General features: G+C 42.4%; 3 protein-coding genes across 3 annotated transcripts; all 3 read right to left on the bottom strand.

Moving 5' to 3' along the window:
* Positions 1 to 6,078: 6,078 nt before the first annotated feature.
* Positions 6,079 to 6,920, bottom strand: LOC128298215 (exosome complex component RRP46). Its single transcript, XM_053033959.1, has 3 exons — positions 6,796 to 6,920; positions 6,489 to 6,724; positions 6,079 to 6,418 (listed from the first exon to the last, which is right to left on the bottom strand). The coding sequence occupies exons 1-3, from the start codon at positions 6,899 to 6,901 to the stop codon at positions 6,083 to 6,085; spliced, it is 678 nt and encodes a 225-aa protein (XP_052889919.1). The 5' UTR covers positions 6,902 to 6,920; the 3' UTR covers positions 6,079 to 6,082.
* A 278-nt stretch (positions 6,921 to 7,198) lies between these two features.
* LOC128309905 (neuroendocrine convertase 2) lies at positions 7,199 to 13,138 on the bottom strand. The gene is made up of 11 exons (XM_053046405.1): positions 12,462 to 13,138; positions 12,062 to 12,169; positions 10,099 to 10,357; positions 9,971 to 10,008; positions 9,795 to 9,871; positions 9,249 to 9,726; positions 9,078 to 9,178; positions 8,755 to 8,988; positions 8,524 to 8,688; positions 8,332 to 8,449; positions 7,199 to 8,260 (listed from the first exon to the last, which is right to left on the bottom strand). The coding sequence occupies exons 1-11, from the start codon at positions 12,669 to 12,671 to the stop codon at positions 8,099 to 8,101; spliced, it is 1,950 nt and encodes a 649-aa protein (XP_052902365.1). The 5' UTR covers positions 12,672 to 13,138; the 3' UTR covers positions 7,199 to 8,098.
* On the bottom strand, positions 12,101 to 16,425 carry LOC128309906 (protein YIF1B). The gene is made up of 7 exons (XM_053046406.1): positions 16,309 to 16,425; positions 16,114 to 16,242; positions 15,677 to 16,035; positions 15,480 to 15,603; positions 15,145 to 15,407; positions 14,551 to 14,853; positions 12,101 to 12,169 (listed from the first exon to the last, which is right to left on the bottom strand). Exons 1-6 carry the CDS (start codon positions 16,343 to 16,345, stop codon positions 14,632 to 14,634), a joined length of 1,134 nt encoding a protein of 377 aa, XP_052902366.1. The 5' UTR covers positions 16,346 to 16,425; the 3' UTR covers positions 12,101 to 12,169; positions 14,551 to 14,631.
* Positions 16,426 to 16,579: the final 154 nt, after the last annotated feature.

Below are 16,579 nucleotides of genomic sequence, written 5' to 3'. Positions count from 1 at the left end.
TTCGAATACTATTGTGCAACTGCTCCCGCTCAGATTGATCGTGAGTATCTCACGCACACTTCCACCCTAGTTTAGTGTTTGGTTGGCTGCTTTGGTTTAGAACAGAGTGTTGGGAAGTTCTAGGTGGAACGGTTGTTCAGATCCGATCCAATAATATGGGATCCAATATTCTGGGATCACGTACGTATGGTGCATCCGTTCTTTTGCGCCGCGTAACACTTTTGTATAGCAAATAGTGAAGGGCTTCTGATCCTGATCCTATGTTTTGGAGCGATTCTCATCACAACTTTGAATGCATTTGATGTTGTTGATTTATGCTAAATAACGCTACGTGATCGTTGCATTGCATTGGAGGAGCAAGTAGCCATTTTGTGCTGAAATTGAACGAAGATATGTTTGATTTTTTTTAATAACGTCAATCAAACAAGCAATAAACCAAACCATCACAGGTCAAATCGGCTATTTTTCTTCTTCCAATACGTTTTTCACCCAGAGTTGTTTCCTTTTTCCTTGCGCACGAGAGCACACTTATATCGTTGCCGTTCGTCGGGGACGCGGGTTAACGAAGCCGATAAGTAAAATTGGTGTGAGCATAATTTATGTAATTAATATACACCACAAAAGTAGGAAGCAAAACAAAAAAAACCTTTCCCGGTGAATAAGCTGACCGGCAGAGAGGGCAGATGTACATTAGGGCAAAATCAGATCGGTTTTGAAAGCAGCAACACTTAAACCCCAAAACATCAACGAATTTAATTAACGATAGACAAACAAACATGTACACAAAACCACACATACACACACACGTACACACATACATCATGTAAAATGACACGAGATTATGAATGGTATCCTTTCGTTAACGTTAGTTTTTGGATAAGAAGAGATCAATGTAAGCAAAAACAAGTGTATGTAAGTACGATTTATATTAAATTCAAGCAGAAACAAAACAACAACGCGTGCATGATGTGAAACAATCGGAGCAACGGTATAGAAGGGGAACGAACAAAAGAAGATCAATTGTGCGCATAAAACACAAATACACAACACATAAAAGCAAAACTGAATGCACAATGAATGAGGTTAAGAGCAGGTTGAGCCGCAAAAACTGGTAGAGCGAATGGCACAAGTGAAACAGGAAAGTAGTCAAGTGATTAGTAGACTGGTATGTTTCGTTTCTTATTTTCACGTTTAAGTTTTTCGAGCTCTTTACACCCTTCGGCTGCAAACGCGCAAACGGCATTTAGTTAAACAATGGCGTAGAAATATTAAGACAAGAAGCTTCAATCAAATCTCACACCAAGGGCTTTTCACATCACATCAGATCCAAAAATTGGGCCGTTAAAGTTTAGGAAATTCGCGGCAATTGTAAAAAGAGCAAACGAAATGGCGATCGTAATTGATAGCAAATAGTAGTAACGGTAATACCACTAGACGATAGGTACACACACACCATTACAGGCAACCCTTGGGAATGGCCAGACCATTATGAGAAGAATCCAAAAGCCCTACAACCCCACATCTCCCCACCGGGGACCAATATCCTACTACTTCTACTTCTTCATCTCGCTGCAGCCGCTGCATTTTAGGTGTAGTGATTTTTTTGTTTTTTATATAGCTGTAAAAATGCTACCGTTCTGTAATGTTATTTGTGTAATGTTGTCGTGTAATAATTGCTTAAGGCCAACCAAACCACAAGGCAAAGTTTTAGTTTTTAGCTATTATTATTATAATTATAATTAATGCAAATTATTATTATTAACATTATTGTAATTGCTACCCGATAAATACTATTTTAGTTTCAATTGTCGTTCACCTTCCCCCACCATCCGGATTAGATTGTTTTTTACCATTTCTTTATGCTATTATGTCCTATTTTCTTAAAATTATCCAATTCCTCGGCACTGTTACCTAATGCCACGGCCCATCCCTCATTCCTCGGATCCTCGGATGTTACGCGCGCGTGTGACAGCGGAATGTAATAATGTACTACTAAGTTCAGTGTTATCTATTGAACGCTAAGTGCAGTAGTGTATTTGTCGGATAAAGTGTCGATAAGGAGCAAAAAAATGCTACATTCACGCTCCACATACACAAACACACGCCAGGCTTTCACAATCACAAAATCAATTGCTTTGGCCTGTGTAAAAAAAAACAAACAACCGGAAGGTTCCAAAGTTTTGTGCTGTAAATATAGTAAACCGGATAAAACGGGGACAACATGAACGGAAAAAATGTGGTTTAGACAAAGCGTGCAAAACAAAACCAGAAAACACAAAAAGGGTAAACAGCAAATGGAACGTAGAAAATTCTGCATAGAAGAAAGAACAAATGGGTCTAAGTGAAAACTGTACACTAGTATGTAAACGATTATGCCGAAGAAGAGAACGCAACACACACACACATGCAGATAAAGAAAAAGAAGGAAGAAGATGAAGAAGAAAAAACTATATCGAACACAATCGCTGAAATAAAAAAGAAAACCTTTCAACATTATTGCTTTATGGTTTTGTTGTGTTTGTTTTTTTTTTATGTTGCTACGTTTAATTTTATGTATCTCTACTTCTCTTTTTCCGATCTTCTTTGTTTAGCAACCCTTATTTCCACAATTTACTATTGACCTTTTATTACATTCTCTTTCGTATGGTAGTTTTCTTCATAATTTCTCTAACACATTGCTTTTTTTAACTTTTACTTTCTCGATTCTCTTAAGATTATTGTTCTAAAAACACAAAAAAATCTATAGCGTAGCGTATAGCGGGAAAACACAACCGACAGGTGACACTGTGATGATCGTTTTAGAAAAACAGTTCAAATACGTACAGAAATGACCGAGACATTCGAGCATTATAGAGGGGCTATGTGTCTAAGTTCATTTTTACAGTTCACTTTCACACAAGTACAGTTTTCATGCAAATTTCACAGTTTGAAAACAACACTAACAACAGTGTTGCTAGTTTTTGTTCTGATTTTGTTTGCTATTACAGTATACTACACTGTAGCATTGTAAGATACTACATTGAGCTGAACTGTAATGTTAGAAAGCAAAGATTAGTTGCATTGAGGCTTTATATTTACGACGCACCGAACGGTCTGATAGACGGCGAAACAGGCAACCAAAAAATAACCCCCCCTTAATCGCAGAACGATCACGTGCGATAGTTCACGATACGATGACCGCACCGCAATTGAAGTATACGAATTCGCATTAACGATTGGGCTTTTTTTGTACATGAGAGATTAAGAATTTATTGCAAAAACGAACAAATTCATATATACATATATTTAAAATCATATACATATACACGTATATACACGTAAAAACAGATATTTAATACTGAAATCCCCTCACTGATGAAATCGTGGATTAAAGCACGGAACGCATCGAGGCAACACAAAGAAAAAGCAGTAAAGCGCACACTAAACCGAGTCTGTAAGATAAGGAAGGTCCTGTACTAGAAATGCCAGGGACTAAGAGAGAACGAAAACCCGCTTCCCGGCAGATTGTGCGAACTGTTAAAAGCGAAGGAAGTACAAGTATCCGTATCGCAGATCAACAAGAAGTGTGTTACACTAGTGAACGATGCTTGGTTTTCCGACAGTCAGAACTAGCGAACTGTCGCAAGTCCACTAGTCGCCTTATTCAATGTATACGACAAGCCAGACATGGTCCTTCCGACCATACACATACAGCCTGGCTTGCACAAAAACCGATTGTTCGAACAGAGGGATGCTTCTCAGCACCGAGGACAAAACTGAAACGATATATTTGGTGCACGAGCAATCTACGAAGGATGTTAAACGCAAATGCTGCAACTTTGGGTTATGATGGTTTGATTATCAATTATGTTTTTGCCATATTCTAGTGTAGAGATCTTAGAGGTACGCGTACACTAGTGTAATAAGAGGACAAACGATGCTGCTTCTCCCGATCACAAGCACGCACGTATACATGTTGTAGTAGTGCTATCGTGGCTATTGCACCCATCACCCCCCAGAGCATGATTCAGCATATGTAAGGACAGAACCCCGATTTGTGGATAAGGAGCTAAACACACACGCAGCAACACACTATCCATCGCTTACACAACACACACCTTCCCATTGTTGCTGTGTTTCTGTGTGTAAAGTTAAAATTTCAAAAGGAAATCAATAAACATTCGAAATTTTGATCTAAACCACACTACTAAGCATCCCTAACACTAGGCAAGCCAACGAGCTTGTAATACGATGATATAAAGCGTTAATGTTAAGGGAAAACTGTTAAAATAACAACACAAAATTTCACCAAACGCTGACTGCTGTGCAATCTGTATAGGAAACAAAAGGGTAAAAAGGGTCAAAAGGTACTTACTTAATAAGCAAGCTAAGATTTGTGCAAAAATTCTAGTGTATTGGATGTATGTGACATAAAAAGGAAGTAAAACAACGCAAAAAAATAAAACTCACAAAACTTCTACTACGTCTATAAGCTACCGAACTACTACTGTCAAGGCTTTAGAGAATATGAATGTTTTCTTTTGTGACCCTGTGCGGAATAAAGAAATAGCAAAGTTGGAGAGAAACAAGTAAGCAAAAACAACACGAATAAACACATAACACTACTGTTATGTAAAATTCAACGCAGAAAAGAAACCACTGAAAGAGGCAAAAAACTATGCATGGGACAAACAGGGGATAGTGAAATGAGAACAGTATAAACATACAAACAAACACAAGATGAAATGGAACAAGCCATCTATTTTCAACTCGAAAGCAATAATAGCGTCACGTAATTTTTAAACCTAACCCACGTGGCGTTCGGTGTATCCCAACGATGGATAATACACGATGCGTTTTTTCTCAGTTGTTTGGTAAAAGAAAATAAGCGTTTATGGTTCAAGATTGTTAGCGTGGTTTACAAGAAACCTAACCAGCGGGAAACTAAAAAAAATATAGTGAAAAGGCTTAAGAAACAGGGACATAGAGTTTGAACGCGGGATGGGGAGCTGCAATACAGATATAAGTATGTATGTATGTGTAATGTACGTGTGCAGAAATGCACTGCACACAGTGGCGGAAATGATGCGATATTTTAATTTCATTACATATCTTCTCTAATGCAGAGAACGAAACGGTGAAAAATCGGCGCGCAGAGTACGGAGTACGGATAAGATAAATCGAATTATTCGTCTGATCTCATAGATGCAGAAACGATACACAGCAGCGCAACAAGTGCAACTGGTGAAGACACTGGTGAAGGATAATGGTGAACATGCACGTGCGCATCGATTACTAAGTTTATAGGGGCTTCAAGCTTTAGGTCTCTCGCTTGGTGACGTGGGAATGTTTGAATTGTCCCCCCAATGTCTAACTACGTTGTTCTACTGCGCTGTTCCACAAAAAAAACCTGGTAATAATCACTTTGTAATGCATAGGACCGAAACCCGCAGAAGAATCACGACCCCACTCTTACACTCTTAGGTTAAGTGCATAGTAGTTTAGTGGAAGGATCACTCACAGGACACAGGACACCCATCAAACATACATACACACCCGAAATCTACAATCGTTACGCAGGTATTTTTAAGTGTCAACTCTGTACATTTGGATCGAGGACAGTAATTTGTGTGAAAGGTAAAATCAACAGAAGCGCGTCATGTGAGCGCGCGTTCTTTGTCGTGGTCGAGAGACGTGCGGGTTATTATTTAAAGTAAAAAGAATGGAACAGAAACAATTTGTGTAATGATTGTAATAAAATTGTAGATAAAGTATAAAATTGTATACAAAACAAAAAAGGTAACTTATTGAAAATAAAGTAAATTAATAATAACTGTCCAGCATTAAAACAAAAATTGAGCTTACCCGAAAACGAACGAGCTGATGTGCTACTACCAGTGCTTGTCGACGACCTATTCGACATGAGGCGTGGAGAAGCACTGCGAGCTGTTTGTCTTGATTAAGTGAAGCTATACCCGCCGACAGGCAGCAGGCAGCTGAAGTTGGAGAGGAACATCGCTAAACCGAGTTTCCACGAAACGGGTGGGTGATGTCGGATTTGATTAGACGTGAAAAAAACATTCTTAATGGTCGATTCGATATATTAACAATCATCTGTAACAACTTTTGTAATGTTTTGTGAAACTTTACGATAAAAATTGAATATTTTATCCACTGCCGCTCTGCATACACTTACCACCTGCCCGTATTCTTCAAAGGTGAAACTACCATACACGTACGAGGTGACCGTATTCTTTGTGATGCTGTCGAACACAAACGTAAACGAGCTGTGCGGTTGTTTCATTTGTTTTTGGTCGGGATCAAGTATCATTACACCATCCTCCGTCATTATGCAGTGTACAGCTGCCACCGTAAAGTTGAGCTCCACTCCACTCGTTATCAAAGCCAAACAAGCGGCGTTTATTGAGCAAGCCAAAAGCTACAATTTATCGACAATGATTATCCGTCATGTAATCGAGAATAAGCCCATCCTTTAGTTTATTACTTACTCCGCCCTTGTCGGTCATCTCCTGAACGTAGATGTAAACGGCACTTCGGCAGAAAGCGGGAGTCGCCACAACACGTACGAACGATCGTTTGATAAGACTTTCCATCAAACGGTGCTGTATGTCCTCCTGCCCGGCATTTGATCGGTACTGCACCTCGAGATGACAATTTTCCGATTCAGCATTTCTTATCTTTATTTCCGCGGGACCGTTCACAGCCACCATTACCTGTGTGGCACCTAGAAGAGAGGAATACGCAACACAGATTGTTAAATTAACCTTACTTCATACGTTTTGCCGCAATGCGTACCTTGTGAGAATGCTGCCGAACAATCGGAACGCGACAACACATTGGTTTCACATATCATTCGCCGTAAATCAAGCGAGTTGGCCATCGTTTTCGGTTCTTGCACCATCCTGTTGCAACGCGTTTGGGAATTCTTGCCGGTACAATAACATGTCAAATTGGTTTACAAGCAGCGTTGTGAGCGATGACAGGATATCTTTTCTGAGTTACTTCCGACAACGCACCTTTTTGACATATTGCATTTGTCGGATGTTCAAATTGACCGCTAAGATTGGGCGGGATTTCCGACGAACACGTTTCTGTAAACATTTTTTTTGTCATCCTGCAATCAGATCACCACACCACCCTATTTTAATTTCAATCCTTCTTCTTCAAAACTTCAAATACATGGCACTAGATGGCCGATAGCACTAGATGTTCAAATGCATTCCTTTATTTATATTATCAAAGATGAAATTTATTTGTTCACATTATGATTTTAGCTGCTGACGATGTTATTGTTCTTTACTGTGTGTTTTTGGTGATACTACTACTGCAATCGTTGCTGCTACTGCTACTGTTGCTGCTCCTGTTGTTGATTTGAGAACAGTATACATATTTACCAATTCGTTTGCGTTTTTGCCCGACCAGGCTTAATAGTGCTTCGAAAATCATAACTTGCAAGTGAAACGGTTTCAGTAAATATAGTTTGCATTGTATTTTATACGCCTATATACAAATTAATACGCTTAGAGGACGAATGATGGAGTTGATACGGACTAACAGATGGACAAAACCGAACCGAACGGAACCATTAATAGAATCTTCATTAGACACAACGGGTGCTTTTTATGTTTTCGTCTCCTACATATAAATAGACAACAATCAGAACCAGTGCCCCGCATAGACACGCTTGTGTTTGGCTTCCCTTGCACATGAGCATCTTTCTCTCACACATCCTTGTCACATCGCTATTGGTGATAATGTGGACCTGCATTTTTCCTGTGCCAGTTCACCTAAACCTCCCTCTGAGCAGAAGGCTAATAGGCTGCATCATATCTTGTGTTGATCGTGCATTCTTTGATTAGATGTTGGAAAGCTGCTCTATAAGGTAATATATTCCTCTCAGCTACCCCCATGAACATAAATACTACAAACATCCATATGTATAAATATATATATATATAGATCTATATATGCGCAATGTTGCCATTCTGGACACCATCGGTGCGTATTTGGTAGAATGTGCTTCTGTTTGTTTATCTGTCTGTATACGTGTGTCTGTCTGTGGTTATGTGTTCGTGTTGGTATGCGTAAAGATTACGCTTTAGTTGCCGTCCTTATCCTCGTGAGCTTTCTTTACAATGGCCAACTTGGAGTGTGGCGACGCCGGTGACAGTGTCTGATACGGCGGATCTTTAGTACCGTGCAGCACGAGCGAAAACTCTTTGATCCATCCGGTGCGACTTTCCTGCGAATTGAATGTCGCCTGGAAAAGAAGACACACAATAGTATAACAAACATGACTACAAACAACAGCAAATACATTACAAAACATACCTCCAGCATCCAAGTGCCTTGCGGATATTCGCCCCAGGTGTGTGTCGTCATGAAAGGCCATTTTGTAAAACCATCCCGACGATCATCATCATTGGCCCGTTTGCTTAGTATCATGGATCTATGCGAGTTTTAAAAAAACACACGACACTTGATTAAACTTCCTCCTAGCGATCGTTACGCCAGCAACAGTACCTTGTGCCCATTGGCGATGTTAGGAAAAGCTCCAGATCACCGCGCCTGCTAGCGTTCGCGGTAATAACGGCTTGCACGTGTTCTAGGTAGCGTACCTCCGTGTCGGTTCCTTTGCACGCGTTTGTCTTGATTGGCAGGTACAGTGAACCCGACGAAGGTATCCGGCTGAAAGAAAGGAGAAAATTCACCACTTTCACACTGTGTACTCCACAGGACAGTCTAAAGACTTACTGCATCTGGGTGATTGCACCTGCCTCGCAGTGATATCGGGGCGGCACCGTCCTCCATTTCTTCGCCAACGCTACCATCGCACCGGCATCCAGTACACCGAATCCGAACAGATGGTTAAACTCTAATCCGACACCGTTCATCGTCCAGTGGAATCGATTTTTGGCATCAAACAGGGAATTTCGCTTGGACGTCAGCACGGTAAGATGTTGCATATCGCGCCAGGACAAGGATGGACTAAGCGATAAGACAGCAACAGATATAGAAATGTGATTGTTGCTACTAACGAGTTGGGTACTGCTCAGTAATACGCAATATACACTTACTTTGCTTCCAGTGCTAATGCGAAAACTCCTGCCGCTTCCGGTGCTGCAGCACTCGTACCCGAATGCGTGGTGGTACATTTGCCGTACAGATCCGTCGTGGCCTTTGAAAGTACAGCAAAATGAAGAGGGTTATGAGGTGGGAAATGAATTCCTAAACGATCTTCCGCTTACCACACCGGTGTTCGGATCCTTCGCACCATTGCTGAATGTGCTGGCCAGTGTGGAACTACAGCTTTCATCATAGTGCGCATTCTGACCATCGTTGATGGCACTGTTGATCGATATGGTCCACATCGATGCGGCATACCCATCACAGTTACAATCGTCCTCCTCGCCGCCATCTCCCGAAGCCCATACGTAAATGTTGCCCAACCCATTACGGCCCTCATTCACACCCTGTACGATCGCTCGCATGGTTGCATTTCGTGGACCATCGACCGTTTTCCCATCGTCTGTCGGTCCCCAGGATGCGCTGTAGATGTGTATCTTGTGCGGTTCATGACCCATCGAGTTTGCTTCAATCAGATCCGTCATGTATGGTTGGTCCAGCATCCGAATACCGGCTATTTTTGAATCGTACGCCACACCAACACCGCAGATACCGTTGTCCCGGGCAGCTGCAACCTCGCCAGCACACCTCGTACCATGGCTGTGCGGTAAGAACGGAAAGGTTAATCCCATCAATATTTCCAATATCTCAACCCATTTCCCACCCACCTGTTGAACCAATCATCCGTATAGCGAGGATATGGGAACGGATCGTTACTGCTGAAATCGTAGCTCGCTTCAGCATTCTGTAAATGAGCAAAATAAAAGCGAAACACATCAAATTAACGAGATCCCGAGATCTCGCAGTTCTTGCCTAGTGGAAAGTTGCACCATGAATTACATACATAATTAAACTTCAGATCAGCATGCATATAATCAACGCCTACAAAGATAGTTGAAAGAAGAAAGACACATTATAAATAGATCCCGGTTGTTAGAGCACTAACCGAAAACAGCAGGGAACGGAACGTACCGTCGTCCATAATGGCGGTGGTAATGTTTTTTCCGGTAATGCCTTGGTCCCACGCAGCTAGTACATTTAAATCAAGTTTGGCTTTGCCGCCATTTTGCCCTGTATTTTTTAAGTACCATTGAAACGGAAAGTACGGATCGGTCGGTACATTTTCTCCACCGTATCCGGGTGCCTTGTCCGGAATGTAGTTTAGCGGGACCGCATGTCGGAAGCCACGCTTAACGCGCTTGAAACCCGGTTGCTGTAAGGCCGTGTGTATCTGTAAAGACAAAGGAAAAAAGTAAGTTGAGATCGAAGGAAAATGATTTGGTTTGCAAATTTTCTCACTCTAATCGCCCACAAGTATTTTCAAACTGTCTGTTTTATTGATTCAACCTTCGCCACAACTGGAGGTCCTCCTTCCATAATTTCTCCTTCCGTGGGCGATCAACAACGGCTTTCAATAAATCCTTCATCCATGCTGCAGCTTTGACGATGCCATTTTATGAAGGCTCTGATATATGAGCGCTTTAAAGACCCCCAAACGCTTATGGCGCATGGTGATTGAATGTCATACGATAACTTTATATCCTTTGCAGTATGCTACAAAATCCGCTTTTATCATTACCCTGGAGTACCAAAATCTTCATAATTAAAAAGATAACACTATCAGCCGCTTCGTGTGCATGGTGGTAGTCCACGGATCAAGGAACTTATCTACATATCGATCGGATATAGTGATTAGAGCTACCGCTTTGGCTAGCAATCTAGTGCCAAAAATGGAACACACATCCCCGCATGTCATCGCACATTGTGTGTTTGGGCATGTGATGAACGGTCCGTTCGCATCTAGAAGTCTAATTAACGTTTTCTCGCCTTTTTCCACAATCCACTTGTCGGCGCTCTGGTAACGTCCATTTACATACGTCACTAGAAAGAGGACGGGTCTAGCAGATACAAAAAGGAAGTGTTATCGCGGTGCTCTCGAAGACTCGAAATAGATTTACCTTTTTTTTCTGTTGTCGGCGTTCGGTAAGCAACGTTTTTAGTAAGGAATCAAAGGTTTATCTTGCACTGAACGAACCGGAATTGATGCGTTGGAATCACGTTTCATCGTTCGAGACGCGGGACAAGGTTCGGGTTTCTGTGCGCTTCTTTCCTTCGCTAAGTTGTGCAAATAAGGCTAAAGAAAGGAAAGGCGCGCACGTTTCTGAGACCACGATCACATGCACCAAGCATACACATTCCTCTTGGATTGCTGTACTTCATAAATAACTTGTGTTTCTTGATTTCCCAATTTTGAAACGTTGTCGAAGATGTGATGAAGTTTATTAAAATATATCGCTACAGCCACGAGGTAGCAATTTTCCAGCAAGGAATTCAATTTTCTCCATGTTGCCCAAGGTGCTTTGTAGAAACCGTAGCAGTGATCCCACTTTAAATTGTCCATGCTAATCTCGTTCATGCTCCAGTTATTGCACAATACTTATTACCGGAAAAATATCTTGACCATGCGAATTTTGCAGAAACTAAGTAAAAACAAACTTTTGATGTATTGCAGCAACCTTAAAGAGGGATAGTTCGCTTTGCACCAGAGTTTCCATCACCTAATTAGCTGTTCATCTTGAAGGACACAACAAGCCGGGAAGAGAGAAAAAATCCTAGCGCAGTAGCCGAACGACAGCATGCGACGACGATGTCGTGACGTAAATTGCTACGTGAGAAAAACGTTATGGACATGGCAAGGTAGGTAGGAGGGAAAAATTTAACGCATAAAGGGAAGGAGGGCGGGCGGTAATAGCAACAGAAATGGGGACGATAATGGAAAACAACATAAATATACACGAGCCGAACTTTGCGGCTGCGTCTATGACCCTTTACCGTTTCTCGTAACACTCTGCATGTTGTCTCCCATCAATACTCCATCCCCGCCCAGCCTACCTCACTCCCCTACACAACAAAACATACACATACACACACTTACCAGCGGTTCCTTTTTAAGCACTCGCGTTTGGGAGATGCTTCGCCTGGTGCGTACCAGCGGCAGGGTCGTGTGCTTGAAGTGAAACTCCTTGCCATTGCTGCCAGGAAGCTGAAAGTAAAATTGCCACAATCAACAACACACGCACACTTGCTCTCCCACTACACAAGCACGCTCCACGGCCTTTCATGGCCTTTTGTTGCGCCATATGTTTTGTAATATGAGCTGCTGTGTTTTACGTGCTAAAGGACCGATGGAAGCTAAGCCCTCGGTCCCTTCACTATGCGAGGTAACAGTGACGGGGACACAATGCAACACACAATGAGCTTTTTAATCCTGATGTTCAACAAAAAAAAACCCGCGCATTCCTTCTCGGGCAGCGGGCCCATGGTCATGCCCTTACCTCCCCCAAATTCTGGAATCCATTCCGGGCAGCGATATCGTGCACCAACTGTTTGTCCAGGCTGCGCTTGAACCGAACCAGAAAGGAACTGGTGAACACATCACCTCCTCCACCTATCTGCTGACCCCTGCCATTGCTGCTGTGGCCATGCGTTGACGCCGTGCAGCTAATGCCGAACAGGGCCACCAAACAGACGAACTTGACGGACATGGCAGCTGCTTCGGATTTTTGGGGAGTTTTGTTGGGCCTTAAATGTGTGCTGGAGATTTTCCTGCGGTTTGGATATTGTTGTGTTTCGGATCGTCGTTCTTTGTTCGGTCCTCCACTGCTCTTATGGCATAAGCGTAATAATCAGGGCAGGGATAATCAGTAGGTACTTGACACACAGGCACAAACCACACACTGCTACTACTATTGCCCGCTGCTATTGGTTTGCTGCCGCAAAGTTTATTATCGATTGCCTGAAATCATTTCCCATTTGGCAGCTGTTACTTCCGCCCCCGTCGTCCGGATGATGATACCGATTTGCGTCACTTCCTGTGCGTTTACAGGTTTTTAAACCTCATATTCCAAAGCTCGCACAACAGCAGCAGAACACAGGAAAAGATATGCTGGAAGTACAATTCCACCCTTTTTGGAAGGTATTTCTTAACTTCAGATCACGGACACCTCAAACACCGCACAAAACCACGGCCCTACAAGGCTAACCGTAGACTGCCGCGAAGATGAAGCTTTTTAAAGGATACTCTTGGAAGCTCTGAAACACACGCCAACCCGAACAACCCGAACTCTGAACTGTGAAACGTTTGTGAATCGACGTGTGGACCTTTTTGTGTTTCCCCCTCCAGCTCCAGCTTTTCCGATTCATGGACTTGGTGGAAAACTTTTCTACCGAGCGGCGCAAGCGCACACCGTTGGTGAATTTCAATTTCCGTATGGAGTTATACCTGTTACTGGCCGGCACTTGTTCCGGCGGTGGAGAAGGGCCCAGTTGGGGTTTTGGTGACAATACGTTCCATCGTGCTATCTTGCTGTCAATTGTCCTACCGTGTGTGTGCGTTTTTCTTTTTCGGATGGCCTTTTGGAGGCGGGTTGTGATTTATGAGCACTGTCGCGGCAAGGGATACATTTATTACAGCTAAGCTTTGGTTATGCTTGACAAAGCCGCTTTTGCCGAGCATATAAGATAGTGGAAGAGGAGGGTAAAGACTCCCATGCTGACAATGGGATCACAGCAACGCAGTAGGCGATAAAAGTCGCACCGGGCAACGGGATCGTGTGCTTGATCACGAAAGCAGCTAGTTCTTAAAGTGTTTTTAAGATCTAAATCTTAACCACGGAACTACATAGTGTTATGTGTGTTTTATTCAGATTCATCTGAATGAATGACTCTCCATCCTTTTTCTGAAGATGAATGAATTTGTCTATTTTCTTGTTTTTCAAAGAAGAATGAATGAAACCACAAAGATTCGTGAAGAGATCTTTGCAAGAGCTGCAAAGATAACTCCGTTAGGTTCAAGCAATACGAACGATTCTTAGTTTTGTACAGTTTTGTGATTCTAATTTCTGAAGAAATTAGGATTTTTATTCACGTGACATGGCCCAAGTACAACTAGATTTCAATTGTGAAGATACGAGGATTGATCAACCATTTGAGCATCATAAATTTTAAAACAATCATGAATCTTTTGAGAGTGAAATAATAATTTGAAAGGCTCGTCACTCAAGATTTATATGATTGACTTATCTCAGCAGAATACTGAGAATGCAAAGCACAATACTGGCTGTCTAACTCTAGAAATTTGTCCAACTCATCCGCGATTAGACGATCGTGTCGAGAGGTAATTTAAATTAATTTATTAAAAAGTTGAATAAACAAGATTTAATTCTTGTTTTAAAACTTTAATCCCAATTTTATGAAATAGTTTAAAAATGATAACCAAATCCATACGTTTACATAAATACGTTTGGTTTTGTATGTATATTAGTTGACCGTAATGTTTCCTTCGCACATTTAAACTTCCGTAAGGCATGGGACAACACGGGAGGCCCTTAGCTACGACGAATATAAAAAATGAAATTGACTTACGCATTTATTTCCATTAAATGTTCCACATTAAACAGGACTGTGTTAATCTGTGGTGGTGTGTGTACATAGCGATTCTTTACATTACGCACTTGGTACCAGCGCCGTATCGTTCACTATCAGATGCACGGTAAGCCAAAACGCCAACAGCGGTTGTAGCCCGGTCACAAGAAACAGAAAGTAGAGCTTACGTTTGCGTCCTACGTTATGATCTGAGTGTTGGTGCTGTCCACCGTACGGATCGTATCCGACGGCACTTTGGGTTTGGTCCTGTCCGGATAATACCTTCGCCTTCATGGTGCGCAGCTACACATGGAACAACGAACAGATGTGGTTAGGGACATTTCGTTTCCTTTCTCTAACAGCAGCCATGGCAAACATACGGGTCCGCGAGATCTTTTAATCAATCTCCTCGGATGGAGGAATGTTTATAGAGCCATATCGAGGATTTCATTTAATATACGAAAGTGCCAGTAACCATAGCTCCGAAACCCGAGTGTTAAACGGACCACATGTTTTAGATCATTAAAAGCTGACCCACAACCGAAAATCTGTTTGACATCACTGATCTGAGAAACTGCAAATGGCCGTACTTACCAGAAAAAGTGCCAACATAGCGGAGGAATACAGTAGTGCTAGATAGTAACCCATTCGCTTCAACAGTATGGTGCCGGCTACGGTCACAACGATCGCCGCATACTTGTAACCGGTCAGGGCAAGCAAATCCAACGTGCTCAGTGACGTTGATATGTTTCCTATGTACAGCGTCAGCGTGTAGATAACGATTTCAAAAATGCTGTATGCCAAAGCGCTCGACGCTTGGATGCCCAACTGCTCCGAGGAGAATCTATTTTGCATGCCTGCGATGAAGAGTTGTGAGAAAGTGTGTGGATTAAACGGGGAATCCGGAGAACATCGAACCCATCACTTACCCAATGCAATGCCCGCTAGGACCACGTAAGTTATGTAGCTCATTGACGGAATATACAGATCCGGTGCATTGATATCGTACCGTGGTTGAACCGGATTATCGTGATCGTACTTCATTCCCCAGTCCTGCATTATAAAAAAAACTCTTATAATCTCCGATACAAATACACACGCAAGAATTCTCCCCTGCGGATCATACCTTTTGCATGAATGGGAAGAAAATGATTTTTAGTTTGTTCACCACGTAGCTATTGTCTACCGAGAAATAATATTTCAATTTAGACATTGGCAAGTACTTCTCGATATGGCTATGGACAATCTCCTTGCCCTGGTCGGCCAGTTTCTGCCCGTACTGCATGGCCATATCTTGGACGATGGGCTGTTGAAACATTGCGAATTGACCGCCAGCCATACCCGGGCCCGGAGTTGGCTGTCCCGGTTGCCGAGGTACATTGTTTGGTTGTGCTTGTGGCTGAGGGATGTAGTAGTTTGGCTGCTGCTGTTGATCCATCGGGAATTGTTGCTGCGGTTGCGGTACATATTGCGGCTGTCCGTAGACTGTAACAGATGGAGAACGTCACATGGTAAGAAATCGAACAGTTCATTGATAACCACTATTGTGTTGCTTTAACTCACGATTGTTAGGATCGTTGGTCATGTACTGATTCGTCGGGATTTGTGATGTCATCTGTTGGTACGGGATGGTGGAGCCAATAGCATTCACATCGCTGACTCGTTTTGGCTTCTTGGACACCGAACGATGTGCTGCAAAACAGGAGACGGTGACATTAAACGGTTTCGTAGGGCTGGAAAGGGGCATCACAAACTTACCCCGACCATCGGCGCCAGCTTGAGCATTGAAATTCATTATTGCAAAATCACAATTCGCCCGATGAAACAACAATTTTCCCACAACCAACCAACCAAAAGCCAACTTGCCAGTTTTCAACTTGCTGGCTGCCTGACATATGTCATAATAAAGTGCTGTCATGAGCTGGCTAGATAAAGCTACATTTACACTGACGACCTGCACACAGCTTTGCCGCATGCGATTCGCTTGCGGTGAGCATTCGTGATCACAGTTCTTGCAATGTTTATGTCT

Source organism: Anopheles moucheti, chromosome 2, assembly GCF_943734755.1.
Source record: "Anopheles moucheti chromosome 2, idAnoMoucSN_F20_07, whole genome shotgun sequence".
NCBI lineage: Eukaryota > Metazoa > Arthropoda > Insecta > Diptera > Culicidae > Anopheles > Anopheles moucheti.
The sequence above is the reverse complement of the archived record's forward strand: the minus strand, read 5'-3'. Positions and strand labels throughout refer to the sequence as shown.